We start from the raw sequence: 20237 nt of genomic DNA, 5'->3' as shown, positions 1-20237 counted from the left end.
ACCGCTACCTGTTTCGAATATATCGCATGTTGTAAGGATACATCGATATCTAAAAATAGATTATTGAAAAGAATAAAGCCTCGGAAAACTTATTTAGTGTATATATGTAGGTATCTCTTTCGCACGCACGCATGTAAAAGCAAGACAGAAAGAGAGAGCACGAGTTCACGACTGGTTCTTAAAAATGTATATAAAGTATTATAAAAATTACGAGTGTTCGGCGAAGTAAGTATGTAAAAAAAAATATTATATTTTTTTTTTTTCAAAATAATTACAAATGTTAGCATTTTTCGCTTGGACATTGAAAAACCTCGTAGCAGCCAAAGGGTTAAATATATATATATATATATATACAGCAGCAGTCACATAAAACGGAACGCTTAAGCGAAACATGTTTTTGCGTGAAATTTCGGTAATCTTATATAAAACCAAAACCGAAAGTCATTTAAATGATAGGTTGTACCATAGTGCATTCGTGTAATACCAAACGTGAAAAAAAAAAGTTGACAAAAATGAGTTGGGGAGAAATTTAATGGAGGGCAGATTTTACGACCGTGCGTTGACTTCACGGTTAAATGAAATTTGAAATGAAAATAGCACTATACATATACATTTTTAATTTTATTACAGTCACATATTATTATTTACAACTTATAAAAAAGAAATTAATATTTTGTAGCGGCTCCTTTCGATTTTATAACTTCTTTTATTCGGTTTGGCATGGAATCTACTAAAGTTTTTAAATTTTCGATTGGGAAGTCTTCGTACCATATCTTTTCTATTATTTCTTTCAACGATTTAAGAGTAGTAACATTGTTCTTCCTTATCCTGTACTTGATACCCATCCATAAATTTTCGATTGGATTTAAATCGGGACCATTGCCAGGCCATGGTAGTGTCTTTACACCCATTTCTTGTAAATAGTCCCGAACCAAAAAAAAAGTAAAAAAAAAAAATCAGTTTTTTGATTGAAATTTTATAATTTATATTCAATGCTATCAAATAAAATGAATTCTCACCAATTTAGCTCGATGACAAGGGGCAGAGTCATCTTGAAAAATTATATCATCGGTATATGAAAGGTGGTTTTCCATCGATGGGACAAAGCTTTCTTCTAAAATTTTTTTATATTTTTTTCCATCGATGGCACCTTGTAGAAACTCCAATTGTCCAATGTTATGGTACGAAAAGCATCCCCAGACCATTTGACTTGGAAGATCCTTAACAGTTTTAAGGGTACAATTTTCATTATACCTTTCGCCAACTTTCCTTCGGACATACGGAAAACCATCAGGACTATAGAGGTTAAACTTTGATTCGTCGGAAAGTATCACTCGTTGCCAATCTGATGGACTCCAATTTTCATGTGCTTTCGCCCATTCCAATCGATTGTTTTTCATTCTCTTGGTTAGTAGTGGTTTTTTTGCAGCTTTCCGACCGTACAGTCCAGCTTCTCTGAGTCGCCTTCTTACTGTTGAGTCGCTGATTTCCATGGAAAATTGTGAAGATACATCTGTTCTTATTTCTACAGCAGTTTTGAATCGCTGCTGTAAAGATAATCTGGTTATTACACGGTCTTGCCTATCCGATGTGCATCTTTTCAGTTCGGTCCCCTTCTTACGATCAAAACTTCCAGATTCTCTTTTTTTTTATCAGTATTCTCGAAACAGTCGATATAGAACATCCCATTTTCTTGGAAATTGACCGAAAGGAAAATCCTGAACTCGCCAATGTCACGATTTTTACACTCTTCTGCAATGATAACTGAGCTCGTTTTTTCATGTTGACGTGTTAAAATTCGAATTTGATGCTTTCTCCTCGAAAACCCACACTAAACTGAACTCAAATCTTAGAAAACAATCATATTTAGAATATTTGGTCGTTAAAAACCCTACACATAAAGGGATTATCCTTTAATGACCTCGAAGTCGTAAAATTCACAAGCGTTCCATTTTATGTGACTGCTGGTGTATATATATATATATATATATATATATATATATATATATATATATATATATATATATATATATATATATATATATATATATATATATATATATATATATATATATATATATATATAAATTACATATGTGACATATACAAAAGTAATTTACTTTATATTACTTGACTAGATTCCTGTATAGCATATGAATCGACTAATACAAAATTAAAACATCGCAACAATGATCCCAAGTGAAAGATCTTTTCATAGACAGAGGTCAAAGTCGGTAATTCGCACGCATTGTTTTGCAGTAGTTGGACTTCGAATTTCTTTCGAATGTTTTCACCAAAACTAATTATATTAACGAAAGTAAAAAGCACTATTGTACATACAAACCAATCAAACAACAGATGTTTTTCAAACGAAATTTCGTCAAACTAAAATTTTCTTCGTCACAAAGACACGGTTGCATTTTAGTAAACAACGAGAAAAAAAAGTGAATACACTTTCAAATGCAATGATGCAATTGAAAACTTCCATCATTTCCTTTATGTACAATGTAAGACGCTTACACGTCAAAAGCGTGGCGCAAATTTGTATTGAGCAAACGAAAAAAACAAACATCACTCTCAATTTGAAATTCAAAACCGAACGAAACGCCCATAAATTAAATAAGTATTTTCAGTGTATTAAGACAATACTTTCACGAAGATAATCACATACGTATTGCAGATTAAAACCGAGCAACTGAAACTAATTGAGTCCAACTTGTGTACACCTCAAACAAAAATTAACGGTAAAACACACTCGGAAGTGCGACAAGGGAATCATAGGTGGAATCCAGCTGTGAGAGGCGTATCTTCATGTCGATATTAGCCAGCAGCATAGCTCGGTCGTTAAATTTCTGCTTAACACCGAGAGGCGCCGGGTTCGATCCCATGAGCTGACCTCGACTGGAAATAATTTTTCTGAGTACATCTGTAGTGCTGCTGGTCAGACTTGGATATTTGTGACTCCAGGTCGATCGTTTCCTATCAGAGTTTGCCAATTTTCTCTGTTTTAACTGTTGAAACGGTTCCCGTTTAAAATTGGCTAAAAATCCTTCCTACCTACTATGTCACCACTATTTGAGTATGATTAATGTACAATAAAAAATTATGTACAATTCATAGATGTCTCGTTAATTTGCGAGTTTTTCAGTGTCTCGTAATTCAGCGACTTGTAATAAAAATGCTGCATTGTTTGTAATTGGCCAGGAAGGCGCATTGGGGTTTACCCAGAGAAATGTAATATTAATAGAAGTGGCTTTAGGTGTTCTTTTGTTGTCAAGTGACATTCTGTCCACGGACAGATCTAAATAATTTTAGCATCAGTCGTATTTGACGCTTGGTGCTCGATGTATGTCCGATAAAAACTTCTCTGTTTGTTTATATTACTCGCAAGATGGGCAAGCATCGGTAAAAATTGCACAATACATTCAAAAACACACAATAAACAACATGGGATACATTTTTATAAGTAAATTGATCCGATTGTATTCCGTGCGATGTAGCGTATTTATAGAGACGTACCGCGTAAAATTGACAACAATTATTTATTCGTAAGGGCCCCTCTATTCTTATTACATCTCTCTGGGTTTACCTATAAGGCCTTCCTGGTATATATGTAAAATAAATAGATATTAAATCGAACGACCTCATTATTTCGACAAGTTTCTCTTACATTTCTTCAAATATGGGAATTACCGAAATCGATACAAAGATAAAATATCACCAAAAGCATTCTAGGGTTTGCGAAGGGATGCAACAGTACAGATTTGACCTATCAGTATTCTATGTGCCAAACTATTAAAAAAAACACGTGCCAGAAAGGCTTCAAACAAAGAAAAGTGCAACAACCTTTAAATCATACCTTAAACTACGTGCAATGTTTAAAAAACAAACAAAAAAAGTAACTAACAGCTAACAGCGTGTGCACGCAATAGACAAAATCATTTGCAATGTTTGCACGTAAAATAAAGTCGTCGGAAGTGTGAGGGTTAAAGTTAAGTCACGTCAAAGAACACTCGTCACATTCGTCAAACTAAGGTGTGGTTCAAAAGCTCCACATTGCTATTATTTTAAAATGGTGTGGAAAGTAGACCAACGCTAAAATCGATAATTGCTACATAAAAAATATATACGCGATTCGGAGAAAATAAAAAAATAAAAAAAAAAACAATAACACTACAAAGACGAAAACTTTTTCAGTATGAAATTATTGACAAGTGTGTTGCAAATAATTTACGATATGTAAAAGTGAATGACCTATTCAAAACAAAACTTGTTTGATTTGTAATCACAAACGCCAAATTCGAATCTCGAAAAAAATTTATCCACTAATCGGATAAACCGTATTTTTCACGCACTGCGAAATAATTCGGATGTGGTGTAACAAACTGGGTCGCCGGAATTTATGTAGCATTTATTAAAAAATAGCAAAATAAAAACTGGCCGTAATTTTTTAAGAATCTAATTTAATAAGCAACAATGCCAATTTAAAAATTACTGATACAATTATACAACATTGCAATTATTATAACAGTTTGTATAGTAAATAAATGAAAATAAAGATACAACTTTGAATGCTTTAGGTAAATAATAGGCACTCCTCAATTAATGACCTACATGCTACAGAGCTAAAATATTAATGTAAATGTCTCTTTTTATTAATGAACTTAATATGTAAAAATTATTTGGTACATATATTTTTATGTTACCTTAAGATGCAAATTAAAACAAAGTTATCAAGTTGGAGTTTTATATAAATTATATACATTTTTAGATGTTGAAAAAAAATAAGCATAATCATAACGACATTTATTTAAAATTTAAAAATGCGTATTTTAAAAATAAAAGTGCATTAAAAGTTTCAAATTTCAGATTTGTCCGCAGTTGATTGATCCCGCTGTAGAAAATATTCTTTCAATTGCGGTCGATGTTACATTTTATTAAATTTATTTGAATAGTTCTATTTTATTTAAATTTATTAGAATAGTTTTATTTTATTTAAATTTATTTGAATAGTTTTATTTTATTTAAATTTATTTGAATATTCATTTGGTTTTTTTTATTAAATTTAAAAGAATTCGAAAGAGACTTTGTATGTAAGTTTTGGTTCGTAGAATCTGTGATACATATATCTAATATATAATTTCGAAAGAGACTTTGTATGTATGTAAGTGTTGTTGGGTGGGAATTTCGTAAACAATTAAAATTTCTATGACGAGTCGATTTTTTTTTTCGATTCAAATAAATTTAGTAAAAAAACAAATGAATATTTACTATTAGATACGCCATTTTTAAGCTGTTTATATTACAAATACTGAGCGAAGCCGGGTAAAACAACTAGTTATTATATATTTAACGTCTCACTTATTTTTTTAAAATGGTCGAAATCTTTGAACATACTATTTGTTTTGTTCCGAAAAATTACCCAATTAAATTATAACAAATCGAATAAAATTAAAAATATTCGATTTTTCAAAGTATCCAAAAAAGGCCGAATGTATTCGAATATTCGATTGAATTCCCTAGTAACGACCAGGTCACAGGAACAGAATTGGTCGCTAAGTGAGTGGTTCCCGTATTTGCTTTAATTCGTCGACTTTCGATTAAATCATCATTATTTACAGCCATTCACCATCGACAACTGAATGAAGGCCTCTGCAACACGCTTGCATTCATCTCTGTTTTAAGCAACCCGATTCCATCTCATCCCGAACATTTTTCTAATTTCGTCTACCCTTCTTCCTTGCGAGCTTCCTTTCATCCTTTTGCATTATCTCAGGTACCACTTTAGCACTTATTTTGTCTACCTTTCGTCCATTCATCTAGTTACGTGACCCGCCTATTCCCATTTCAATCTCTTCACTCCACTACATCCACTAACCTTGTCATACTTCTCACCCGCGTATTCCTCGTTAAACCAAGCATACAGCGGTGCATACTCCTTTTAGTGCATTGGACTTTGTGTAACAACCATATGTCACCACTGACTTGATCAAACAACACATTGATCGAAGATCTTTTTCTTATTGTGTTATACACTAGCATTTATTTATTTTTTGTAAAATAGAAAATGTACACTAGATCATTAACTATTATAATATACATAAGATGTATTGTGAACATAATTTATAAACAATAAAAAGCATTTCACAATCAAAAAGGTTTTCACAAATGGTTCAGGATACCCCCAGATATTTTAGCAACTTTTTGGAACCTCAATCATATTTAAGTGATAAATACAAATAATATATTTTTCAAAAACAACTCAAATAAATCAAAAAGAAATTTTTCGCATTTTATTACTTACATAAATGTAAATATAAATGATTATAAACTATTATGAAAACGCTTTCGAAGGATAATCTATGCAAACGAGCATACATTCAATATATTCCTATCGGACACATTAAACATACACATTTATTTCACAACGGTAGAAGCAATCAAATTTTCAAATAACGAAATCATTTATAAGAATCTAGAAAATGTAAATCAACATTTAAAAATATATATTTTAAAATTTCACCAGAACGAACTTGACACATTTGTTTTTTTTATAACCATATTGTGCAATTCTGAATTCGTATTCTGCGCCTGTAGAGCAGACAAAAGGATGTCTATATTCAGTGCGTATTAAGGTCGCCAACTGGACAAGAATCCAAAAGCGATTTGTCCAAATTATGACATAAGAGTGACCAACTATTTTCATTACTACATTCTCAACAACCAAAGCAACAGGGTCATTCAAAAAATGTCATTACAATATTAAAAACAACAAAAAAAACAAGTAGCGTGCATTGATCTCGTGACATGCTCAATTGTTCAAATTAAAACAATCTAAATCATTACATATACATAATATGTAATAATGTGCTCGATAAATCGAAAACTCGTCGACTTACAACAGGTGCTACTTGGTATCTCGTGGTTTGTTTAATTTGCACACACGTGTGTTTGCATACCTTCGACTTAGTATGCGTTCAGCCTAGTATCGCATTTCACAAGAGATTCTCGGTTAACTATTGTCGCAACAAGAGCGTTTCGTCAATTCGACGATTGGCCAATAATTGGTCAAATCGTGCAAGATTACAAAGACAAATATGGCAAACGACACATTAAGCATACAATGATGAATATACATACATGTATAATAGTTATGATTCTGTTTAATCTATCGCACGGAATGATTCACGGATCACAGTGCATTTGCGAGAGGAAGTACATACATACATACACATGTACAACAGAGGTCATTTATACGATTACTAATAATGCAACAGTTTATAAATTGTTTAAATTTTCAGGAATATAATGGAATATTTTATGAAGATGACTAAAATCAGAAGGGAGTATGTTAAGGTCATTGTTAATTTTTTGGAATTAATAACAAGCTTGTACTTTTTTGGCGTGCGATAAATATGGTAATGTGAGTCATTTGCACGAAAAAAAACAAGCAACAATTTAAGTGTAATAATCAACCTTGATAAATTACATATTAAAAAAAACTGTTAATTCATTCTTTGGGTGCATTTGAATATTCACTTCCCTCACGGTCAAGGCCCCACTTCTTCCATACATCTAGTACAAAACCAGTTTCATCACAATTCTTATGGGTCTAGTTACTTTTAGTCATCCGCAAAACATGCCCCAGCCAGCGTAATCGAGCTTAATCAAAAATATCATCTCTGCTGCTTTCACTATTGATCTATAAATAACATTCAACTTTTGACCATAAATTTTAAAATGAAATCTGCAATAGATTACATCACATAAATTTTGATTAGGCATAATTTAGACCTTGTAAATAAATATTTTTGATTTTTTGCTTTAATATTATAATTATAACCAAGCCCAAGCCCCCAAAACTTTTGAACCGTGCTAAAATAAAAATTTGACAATGATCTTTGACTGGACCATGCGATGAATACAAATTAAAATTTCAATATTACACAAGTTCTGTTATGATATGCAATTAATTACATAAACGATTCTAGGACAACTCGCCGACAGATTTTATGCAACTATTTTTTAATTATATTGTACGGCAATGAAAATTTCGAACAAAATATATAACGTATTGTTTTGTTGTTAAAAGAAAGCTTTGAAAGATTAATTTCGTTAAAAAAGAGTAACTACATACATACATACGTATGTTAATTTTAAAAAATACAGATATTAATTATAAATTTGTATTATCTATGTAGTATCTGGTTGTTAAGAGACATAGGCGACAGTATGAAATTTTATTATATTTTCTTATTTTTTATTTCATTTTACAAAAACAATTAATCAAGCACACTCGTCTAACAGATTGCTCCAAAGCGACGAGTGTGCTAAAAAGATTAAGAAGTACAAAAGGAAAAAATACAAGTTAAATAAACAAATTATATATACAAATATACAAATTAAATAAGGAAAGGATAACTAAATAAAACATGAAATCATAATAAAATCATAATTAAAAACACTAACTCAACCTTTCTAAATGGTCGCGACCTCCATAACTTAGGAAGTGGTGCAGAGAATGAAGAGAGACGTGACAAATGTCAATGGCACCATCCAGTGAATTTAAGAAACGGAGACCGCGAGGAATGGGAGAATAACTAAATGCCACAGTTCTAGCCAAAGGAGTGTGAAAAAGGGGACGATGGCGGGTCCATATCACTCTCTGGAGCATGAAGGCCCAACTCAGCCAGAATAGACGGACAGGAGACTCATTCAAAAGTTTAAAACATTGTTTACTTGGTGGAGCGCAATGGTCTAAACAGATTGATCCGACACATTACATGTTACCAACTTCATTATTCATTCAACTCATACATGCCAACTTAAATTATTCTTTTTTTTTGCGTTATAAAATTATTCTATATTATACATTATAATACTAAACTCCACATTTATTTAAAAATTCATTTATATGGATTGCACTATCCCACTTATGTATCATCTGGAATACAAAAAAATATATTTTGACTTCATCATAAATACATAAATTGCAAATGTGCGGAATATTTTTCACGTTTCATTATTATTCAATTGTTTCGGTTAACGTCAACGGTTTTTATCATTTTTTTTAGATTTAAACATTGATTTTACTACTTGTAAATTAGTAATTTTCGAAATAATTTATAAAGCACGCTTATAAAGTACCAAAATCCCAGGGAGTGTTCTACCGCTCATTGATTCACATTTCTCCCTTTTGAATATAAATCAAATCGAATTCAAAAAACCATTGCTCCAAATATTTGAATAACGGTTTCAATATACATTCAAAAACTACAGTCAACATAAAAACTAAAGATTAATAAATATTGTGGATTAAAAATATTTGCATGAAATCTGCCAGAGAGTTGACCCCGCGATAAAAAGCCACCGCGATGGAATAGTCATGCGATGAAATGTCCGAACACGACATAAACATAAGCTATATTTAAAAAAACAAGTCATATAGCAAACATCCGAAATAGAGATGAGAAGCAGAAATTCTACAGTATATAACAATTTACTGAAATACATCAAATTTAACACAACTTGATTAGTCTGCGATGCAAATGCCACAGCGTGATATCGTGCCAGTAGCACAACCCGGACATTGATTGATAACTTTTCGCGATTAAGTCACAAATAAATCATTTGTTTTCAAAAAATAACAGCAAACTCTAAATAGTGTCCTAATAGCACCTTGGCAACATTTTCAACCCATAGTATTGCCAAATTTGAAAGGCCAACAAGTGCACATCTCTATACATGTATATACATAATTTCATATTAAACAATAAAAGGCTGTCATATTCCCACAGTCGAAGAGATCATCGATCGTGACGCATCACACGGACTATCCAATAGATGAATTTGGTCTTTTTTTCCAGCGAAATGAACCGTGTCAATGCCGTTAATTTCAAACGTGCAAAAATGTACACGCATCGCTAGTATCTAATAATGGCGAGGAGTGTACATAGTACGATTTTTGTCGATTGTGATTGACATGTTGACCTCACCAATTGGCCAGTGCTTAATTTGATCAATTTCGAGTTATAGTTGCCAGGGTACTGGTAAACGAAACGGACTACTTTGTACGTGTGATAAAACCGCAACTGGAGCAGTGGATTTTAGCCTGGAGCTGTAGTGGAGTAAAATGTTTGACATTTCGACTGATCTAGTTTCCTTTTTCAGCTCTGACCGCAATTAATACTTCAATCAATGTTTGAAATAAAAATCAATTCAATTAAATATTATGCATAATGTATGGAAGTATGTATGGAAGCATAATGTACATAGAAGTAAACTTTTTTAAACCACGAATAATTTAATATGTCTTGCTATATTCTTGCTCCGGACTACAAAGAAGATTTACTTATATTTTAATTTCACGGTTGTTGGCAATAGGGAGAAAAATATGTGATTCCCATTGATCAGCTAAAATATTCTAACTAGGGATTCCAAAAATACCGAAATTTGCATCTACCGGTACTATCAGGTACCGATATTGGTTTATAAAAGCAATTGGTGCAATGAAATAAAATAAAATATTGATTTAACAATTAAAGCAAGAATTTTTGGGTGGAAAGGATGATTTAAGCTTTTAAATATTATATACTAGTGGTTTTACTCGGCTTCGCTCGGTATTTGTAAAATAATTTGTAATATAAACTGCTTAATAAACATTTTTTATTAAATTTATTTGAATCGAAAAAAAATAATATTCAACGATATCGATATCGTCGTCATAGAAACTTTGATTTGTTTTCGATGCTCCCACCCAAACTGTACATAGTTACAAAGTATCTTTCAAAATTATATATTAGATGAATTCAAATATTTGTCAAGTCAAAAAAATAGGTTCCTAATAGGTGCAATCAACTATTTAGTTTTGGTCCATAAATTAGGAAGAGGAATATCTACATATAACGGAGCTGCTATAGTGGCTTCCGCAGTGGAAGAGTGGAGTTGCAGAGGTTGTCACACAGTGTTTTCAACTGATATTTTGTGTATAATCATTATGTTTAATGATGATATTTGTTACTTATGTTCAAAAGTTTGAGCATAGGTGTCACCATGGACAAGTTGTAGTACACCCATGTTCGGGGTTAAATAGATGAATAAATAAATACATAGAAACTTTTTAGTGTCAATGTTTTGAAAAAATATTGTAATACTGTATGTTTCTATTTTTACATACCTCCTTTACGTTTCACATGGTTAATAAATAAACATGTTTTCACAAAAAGACAAAGTACAAATAGATATTTTATCTCTGATTTTAAATTTATGATAAACTTGGTGGCTCTTTAGAATAGCAGGTCAAAAAAAATGTCGACTCATTCTTCGACTGATCCATACAAACTAACCGATACAACGTTATCTTCTAAATTATTCAATTGAATAGCTAAAGTTTTTTTGAATTCTAAAATCTATCAGTACCATCGGTAGTCTATTTTGTACCATCGATACTATCGAAGGCCTTAAATTTGTACCATTGGAAGAATCGAAGCTCGAATATTTACCAAAAACCGGCAACAGCAGTAGAACCGGTATTGCAATCCTAGTTCTAACCAATATAATTGACGTATTTTGAATTTCGCGTACGTTTAAAGTTTATAACAGTTAATAGGAATCGAGATTTGGAGTTTGCCTACTGCCAATATGACTGAAGTGCACACCAAAATGCACGAATAATCGGGAGTATGTTGAATACGAAAATGACCACTTTAGGCGGCGAAAATATTCAATGAAAATGCTTAAAAAGATTTTGTCGATAATTTATCTCCCCAATGCAATTTGATTGTCCTAGATTTTAAATACCGCCGATAGTACAAGGTTTTAATTTATGGGTTCAAACCAATTACTTCAGAAAAAATAAATGGCATGTCAAAAACAAACCTTGACAGTAAAAATATGACGGGTTGAAATCACTCATCACATGTGCGTGTACGAATACACTACATGTACATAAAACATTTGCAAAAACAAACATCTGTCCTTGCATAGAAAATGAGATTTCGCTGTAGGCGTGAGATAATTTCGAGTTACCACTTTATTATTATTTATTTATTTACATAGATATATAGCAGGAAAGCCTAATAGGTAAACCCCAATGCGCCTTAATAGCCAATTACAAACAAAGCAGCATTTTTTTTTACTACATAAATCGCTGAATTTTGAGATGCTGAAGAATACGAAATTAACTAATAACACTGAGCAACAAAAAATCACGTTTTTGAGTTACCAGAGCGGAGACTAACCAATCTTTACTAAGTTTGACCCACTGAATTCGAATATGATATTGATTTTTGTTGGTGGGTGATCGTTTACGAGATATGAGCGCTTAAAAAAATCCACGATTTTTACAGTTTTTTGGCTTTTGCGGTCTTTAACTCAAAATTTAGGATTGTTACGCTCAAAGTGAGTATTGGAATCAATAGTCAGATATTTTTCCTATTAATTGTTATATTTCATTGCTGGTATTTTTTTTTTGTTGCTCAGTGTAATTAATTAATGAATTAATCCATAGAGATATCTATGGATTCAGACAATGAAATCAGATAAATTGGCAAACCCTGATAAGAAACGATCGACTTGGAGTCACAAATATCCAAGTCTGACCAGCAGCATTATAGATTAGCACGGGATCGAACCCGGTAACCATTCGAAGCTTAGCATAAACGCAAACACCTAGCCATACTGCTGGGTATAGAGGAAATGGTAATGATTAAAAGTCAAACCTCAAATAAAAATTAAACGAAAAAAAAATGGAATAGAACCGACTGTAAATTAACGCGTTCCGCAATGCAAATACAAGATAAATAACGCGAATCTCCAAATCGTCACATTCGACGACGCAACGTCGCGAAACATTAGATTTTGGCGTTAAAATTCGGCATGATTGATTTATCGGGGTGAAGGTTGCGAATAAAACAAGCGAAAATCGAAAGTTGAATATCTGAACGCGATGTTCCAATAGATAGATACCAATCGTGGCCGAAAAATTAACATGAAACAAACACAAACACAAAAAAAATAAGCGACACAACATCGCCAAAAGTAGGTTTAGTGGCGAACGCATTGAATACGAGTTGCCAAAAGTCTGCTTTGCGACATATGTATGTATGCATGGTTTACAAACCGATCAACTTTTGATTCGGCACCATAACGCAATATTAATATTATCAATATTTCAAGATTTAGATGCGCAATGAATTTCTCAAAATGTTCGGTCAAGAATTAATTCAGTAAGCGCGTATTCTAAATCGCCCTCTACATATTTATTTAGTTTTTATAGGAGCAAGCGTTCTTCTCGTATAAAATCGTAAATATATACATATATGTACTTAAATTGATTTATAATCAATTCACCTTTGAATAATATACATACATACATTCCAGTTTTTTGTGAAAATGTTTTCGTTCTGCCGTACGAAATTCGGTCTAGGAGTGAAACAAAATCGAGTAACGGAAATAATTACTCCATCATCCTTCACTACTTCACCAAATTAGCATCATCTTATTTTGTTTCAAACAGTTTCGAATGTTTCACTGTTGTATACTAAAATTAAATATGTATAATACAATAACAATACAGCGTTCCAACAGTGTTCAAAGCAAGACAGCAAAAAAAAGGTTTTTTTTACGAAGTTAATTACCCTCCGTTCTAATCATACCGCAATTATTATGATTTATAAAATTAAAATTGTTTTTTAAACAAAACGAGAACGATATATTTATTGTAATTACTGGCTGAACCCGGCATGCGTAGCAATGCCACAATAACGCATGCAACTCCCGTTCCCGTTTCTCGATGTGTGTCGATAAGTGGATGTTCCAGTTTCAAATTAATACTTAATAATCAAATTAAATTACAGTAATGATAATTTGTCGGAAAAAGGCAAGCGAAATTATTCAATTGTTTTTTTTATTTTACCCTAACAATGCAGCTGGCGACGCGAACACATTTGAAATTATTGCGTTGCAATGCCACTAGTTCCAGTTCCCGTTTTTGTGCGTTTTTTTTTTACAGAAACCATCGCGGGCATGCACACAATAGCTCATGTAAGTTTCATCGCAATCGGTTGAATGGTATAGGAACGTATACGTGACAGACAGACAGACAAACATTCATTTTTTTTATATATATGTAGATAGATTAAAATCTAACTACACATCAAAGCACATTTCATATTTTCTATGACCTTTAACGACCGAAATTCTCCCTCTGACTAATTAAAAAAAAATAGGGCATGCGCCAAGGACACGTTTAGGTTGAAAATAGAAGAAGAGAACGTGGTTTACTATATTTCCGGTCGCTTTTAGATATTATTTAATCTATATAATGTGTTACCAATACGGTCCATTAGCAACTTGCACCACCCCAAAAGGATACTGCTCTGGTCAAAATCTGATATATTTACATATTACACAAACATATGCACATAAAATACATAATAAGTTTGACCGTATGATTAAGAAATTTTAAGTTAAATAATTCAACTCTGCTATAACGCGCTGGATCTGTTTCGCAAGAAAACGGAAAAAATTAAATTGTAAGAAAACCTGATATATAGCGCTCTTTTGCATTTCCATTCCTTCTTCATTTTTTTCTTACGCATTTTTGCTGAAACGATCGAACGCGTTCATGTTCAAATTATGTTAGTAGCACGTTAGAAATTAATCTTTGTAATAATTAGACACTTATAGAACATATTCCACGCTATAATCATTACATTATGAATTCGATTTTATTACTCAAAATTGAATTTTTGAAAAAAAGTGCACTAAAAATTGATGGCACTGGTGTTTTAATTTGCAAAACATTTTAAACGGCGAAATTGTCCATTAAAGTTTCGCAAACGGAAACGTTAACTGCCATTCGTGATAGACAGTGCTTTTAAGATATCGCCAAATATCTAACGAAAATGAGGACAACGAATTCTACACACAAATGTCAATGAAATAGACAAAAACAAAAAAAAAGTTTTAGGAACACCGTGTAAAAATATTTCAATATTGCAGAAACTCGCATACGCCTTGTCGCAATATGATCTTGCACTTTGGAGAAGCGTGGGATAGTAAAAATAGGAAAATATATAGAAAATTGACCAACAAACTTTCGACATGTGTACATTTGGAATTAATGTAGATATGAAATCGTACCTTGACAGTATCACTTGATAATTTTTTAACAGTCGTCGACACCAAAACACAACTGCGAAACATTTTATTAATATTTTGCACGGACAGAAAGATCCAACCAACAGCTTCAAACTTCACTTCAAACTATGCAAAAAATGTTTTTAATTCAATAACTGTAATAACACAATACGTATCGCCCCTATAGACTCTGCATGAAAAAAAATGCTATTGTTAAAGTAAGGACACGTGCACTACATATAATAAAACAAAGAACCAGGAAATATCATTTGCCTAGTTGTATTTGTTATTAAAGTGAGCAATTGTTATTATTATATGAGCTTTATATAAAATTTATACTAGTTAAACAATTCAAAGCAAATAAATCCGAAAATATTCCCGTACAAAATAATTTAAATGCGAAACATTCGCCGGCAAAGACAAAACTATACTGAAAATACAAAGTAAGTACTGGTAAGTTGGGTCAAAAATAAGGGTCAAAGGTGCCGATTGAAGTTCAAAATCGTCTCAGGGATGCGATAATAATTTTAATCAACGCGCTTGCACACATACTCATAATCGCAATAAATGTCATACATTTTGAAAATTTTAAATAAATACTAATATTGTAATACGCTATAAATTTATCGTACACTATCCTTTACGATTGAAGTTGCAACACAACTTCAACAATATGTACTGGTTTTTATTATCAGTCAGAACGCATTGCTTAAATAACAGTATGACTACAAAAAAAAAAAAATTTTTTAACAAATGTAATGATATCCATAAAACAAAACAAATCACTCACAAAATATTGTAGTTTCTTAAACTGGGTACATATGTACGTCTGAATGAGTCCATGCTAAGGATGATCATAATTAGGAGGTAGGACCGGAAGCGTGCTTTTTCCAGGAAACAGGGCATTTTGGGTCTATTTTCAAGGAAATAGAGCAAACTACAAAGCTAAAGTGCAAAAAAAAGGTTCATCATAAAAATGAACAATGCACGGCCAACAATAAACAAAGAACGGCACGCTTCCGGTCTTATCTCTAATCATAATATGCACATAAAAATTTTGATGAATAACAAACAATGTGGTAAAACTCAACTATCACTTAAAGAAAAGAAAAAATATATGTACATATTTGGAACTGTTATACCCAGAAAAATAAAAGCTGAAATTAATTTAAAAAAAAAATAGTGTGAATCAATCACGTCTAGAGAAATAAATTACCATAATAATTTGATACACGATTTTTGTTACGTAAAATGTGTCCTACAAGTAAATCGAATACACACATATGTATGTATTATACAAAAATTTAGGAGATGAAAGAATTTTTGTCAATGAAATAAATCGATAATCATGAGAAAATTCGATCTTGAGATTTTGACTGACTTGTACTGTGTAAGTATCGATCCCTGATCACGTTTCAGTGATTTATAGAAAATGTGTGCGTTCATTTTTATCTGCAAATGTTTGTGTATTTTTTAAAAGCATTTAAGAGATAGTTCGAAAACCGTTTAATCACATCACACATTGTATTGGTTAGCACTTGCCGCACTGTGATGGATAGCGAGTGACCAGGACTTATATTTTATTTTATTTCTCTAAATATACTGAATGCAGGGGTCTTCATATTTTATGTATTCCTCATCAAAACTTATATGATTCGAATTATGTTTTTACGAAATTAAAACATTGATCAATATAAACAGAAATAATTATTTTCGCAGGAAGCCCCTTGTACACGTGTCTCACAGATACGAGAGAGAGGGGAAATTCAGTACGCTGCGCTCAACAGTCAGTGTGAGAATGATACCCGCCTTGCAATAATGACTGTGCTTCAGCCGTTATCATTTCGCACTTATTTTATATTTTTCGACGTTAAATGATAAATTGATAATTATAGCTAATAACAGTAATTAACCAGGCAGATTTTGCATTATTTCCACTCAAAACAAACATTTTTAACTGTACGCTTGGCGTCCAGCACAGTGGTTAGCGGATTTTTTAGCACAGCAAGACAAGTGATAATGAAATGCTAATTACATTGTAAACTTTTTTGAATTTCGAAATCGGCCGAAAGCGATACCTCCCCTATAAGTCTCCTTTCTAATTTTTCTTTAGATTTTTCAATCTCCTAAACTGCTATATGGATTGAACTGAAACTTTAACATATGTATAATAAAACTTTTTTTTTATTATAAATACATATACAATTTTATATCTACATATGTATCTTTAAAATATGTGCATACTTATATGTATATAAGCTGATCCCTGATAAGATAAAAGTATTACATGGAACACATACATCTTGCGGGAAAATTACCTAAATGTGTTTAAACGGGTGCACACATGTTTGCACCCGGCCAGCGGCATAGCTCGCTGGTTGAGCTTTTGCCTAGCACCGAGAGGCGCCGGGTTCGATCCTGTGAGTTGACCTGGATTGAAAAGAATTTAATCTGAGTATATCTGTAATGCTGCTGGTCAGACTTGGATATTTGTGACTCCAGGTAGATCGTTCCCTATCAGAGTTTGCCAATTTATCTGATTCCATTGTTGAAACGGTTCCTCGATTAAATGGGCTAAAAACCTTCCTACCTATTATGTCACCGCTATTTGAGAATGATTAATGTACAATAAAATTTATGTACAAGCTAAAATTCATAGATGTCTCGTTAATTTCGAGTTTTCATTGTCTCGTAATTTAGCGACATATTTAGACATATGTATGTAATAAAAAATGCTGCATTGTTTGTAATTGGCCAGGAAGGCGCATAGGGGTTTACCTGTTTGGCCTTCCTGGTATATATGTATATAATAAAATAAAATTAGGTCAAATGTTATTGTTAACATTACCCAAGCCTTATTGCTCAATACAGCATTATAATCTAATTAATATACATACAATATAATAATAGTAAAAGGCTTCCCAAATACGCGAACTCATTACCCAAAACTACTGTCATTGTAGTGAAAAGCATTGTGTTCTGACAAAAAAGACGTTAACAATGGAAAAGTCACATTTTTTTCAGACTTGCAAAACAGCGATTGAAATTTCAATTTGAATAATCGACAAACAAACGCGGCTGAAAGTCGAACAGCATTTCCAATGACATTCATAACCTTAGGGTCTAACCGAGCAAAAAAAAAATACATTAAAAAGTATACCCACACTTGAAACAAGTACGTGTGTAAATATGCGTAAGCATCGAGTGTGAAACGGTCGGAAGCCTTACAAAATCGACAAAAGGAAATTAAAACACACATCAAATTATATACACATCATCGGTCGACAGTACATGTCTGAAAATATAATTTGGATAAAACCGTGTGTTTCGTATACGGTCATTAGTCATAAAAATCGCGTGATATTCGCCCAAAGGTGTGGCGCGGTTCGTGAAATTTTGGAACTGTCTGTCTAAAATGTTTTTATGCACATAAAAGCAAAAACACGCAAGCCGAAATACATGATTTTTCAGAATGAATCGTGAAATATTCTTAACGGAAAAAATCGATGGACAAAATTGGAAAATCACATGCCCGACACCAACGTCATGTGTCACACATTGTTTTTTACACGACAATCATCATGTGGTTCTAAAATACATATATGCATATGACACATACATATGACGTGCAATAAATAAATAAAAATCAAACGTAGTTCATTTAACCAATGCTATAGTCAAAAGATCGAATTTTTCAATATAACACCTATGTACATATGTAAAGAGCTCAAATGCAGTTTTTTTCTTAAAAAGATTTCAATTAATTGATTTTTGATATTAAAAATAAAAATCTCACCTCAAGATCAGGTCCAGGTAAAGATGCTATCCTAGCTTGTTGCAGTTGTTCTTTAGCTTCTCTGTTAAATCAAAAAAACAAATGATCAGTATGATGAATTATTTACTGTATTATTACTTGTATTTTGTTATTACTTGTATAAATCTTCAATTCGTTTCCTTTTCGCTTCCTCCCGTTCCATCCGCACCTTCCAGTAATCTTCACGCTGCTGAAGCAATTCCGCACAGTGCTGAAGGGTAGCAAGGACACCGCTTGCCGTAGCTTTGAATGTGATCGCCTCTCCCCGAAAGTCCACAGGACTGAGTTCAGCAGCTGATATAAAATATTTTTTCCATAATCTAGATCGAATTACAAACCATTTGATGAAAAATTCACAAAAATAAAGTGATTTTCATCTTTTTTTTTTTTGTATCGATTCAGATGATGATCACTAAGAAAAATATATAACAAAGATAAAGCAAATCGTCTAATAAAATATGTATCGTTTATAAACAAAAAATATAATATATAATATTTTCTGAATTATATTTAGAAAATATTATATTATACTTTCACTGCTTACATTACAATGTATATTCCGATTCACGTCACATTTCATTATATGTATGTATTTAGTCGATTCTAACTCATCTATAAATGTATAGAATATACTATACAAAAAAATAAATCACACAGTACATATTTCAATGGCTTCTTTCTTTATTATACCATTTTCACACTAAATTCACTAGCAATCTCCCATAAAAATACTAACGCATCGGCGGTGACTGTCCATCTTCCGATAGTGCATCAAAATATCTCTGTAATGTATCCGTTTGTCTGCATAAAATTTCCCTAAAAGTGCCGAGCTCCGCGAGCTTCTCTTTGAGAGCCCTCAATCCCCTGGCTCCGCTTCCACCGGAGGCCGTACTCGCTCCGCAAGAATGCAAAGATACGGCGGATCCATGTCTTCGGAGACTATTTTCAGACCCAGTCCCATAACCGGATTCAACCTGAAATGACGAGACGAAACGTAAATACAACAAAATGTCAAACAAATTCCAAACAATGTTATCAGATAAGAGCTGCGTAAAAGAATGGAATTCCGAATAATAGATAGCTTATAAATGTGAACACATGATTAATACAAAAATACTTCGGTGATTACAATAAAGTACACCTACGTATAAACATATTTCCGTTGAAATGAGAAAGTCAAATGCTAATGAAACAATTAGTTTGTGAAAAAATTACACTACTGTGAAAAATAATCTCAAAATGAACGCTTTAAAATTCCGAATAATATGATTATACACGCTTT

At 32.3% G+C, this 20237-nt stretch overlaps 1 protein-coding gene across 3 annotated transcripts in view; it reads right to left on the bottom strand.

The window, feature by feature from the left end:
• The window catches only part of cert (ceramide transfer protein), a 40852-nt gene that overhangs the window by 19055 nt on the left and 1560 nt on the right, over positions 1-20237 (bottom strand). For all 3 annotated transcript variants that reach the window (XM_077442748.1, XM_077442746.1, XM_077442747.1), the window contains exons 3-5: positions 19692-19929; positions 19072-19249; positions 18938-18998 (exon numbers count right to left, since the gene is read on the bottom strand). In XM_077442748.1, the coding sequence (XP_077298874.1) occupies positions 18938-18998; positions 19072-19249; positions 19692-19929 (477 nt within the window). The remainder of the gene's footprint in view (positions 1-18937; positions 18999-19071; positions 19250-19691; positions 19930-20237) is intronic.

This window comes from Arctopsyche grandis, chromosome 12 (assembly GCF_051622035.1).
Source record: "Arctopsyche grandis isolate Sample6627 chromosome 12, ASM5162203v2, whole genome shotgun sequence".
Classification (NCBI taxonomy): Eukaryota; Metazoa; Arthropoda; class Insecta; order Trichoptera; family Hydropsychidae; genus Arctopsyche; species Arctopsyche grandis.
The sequence above is the reverse complement of the archived record's forward strand: the minus strand, read 5'-3'. Positions and strand labels throughout refer to the sequence as shown.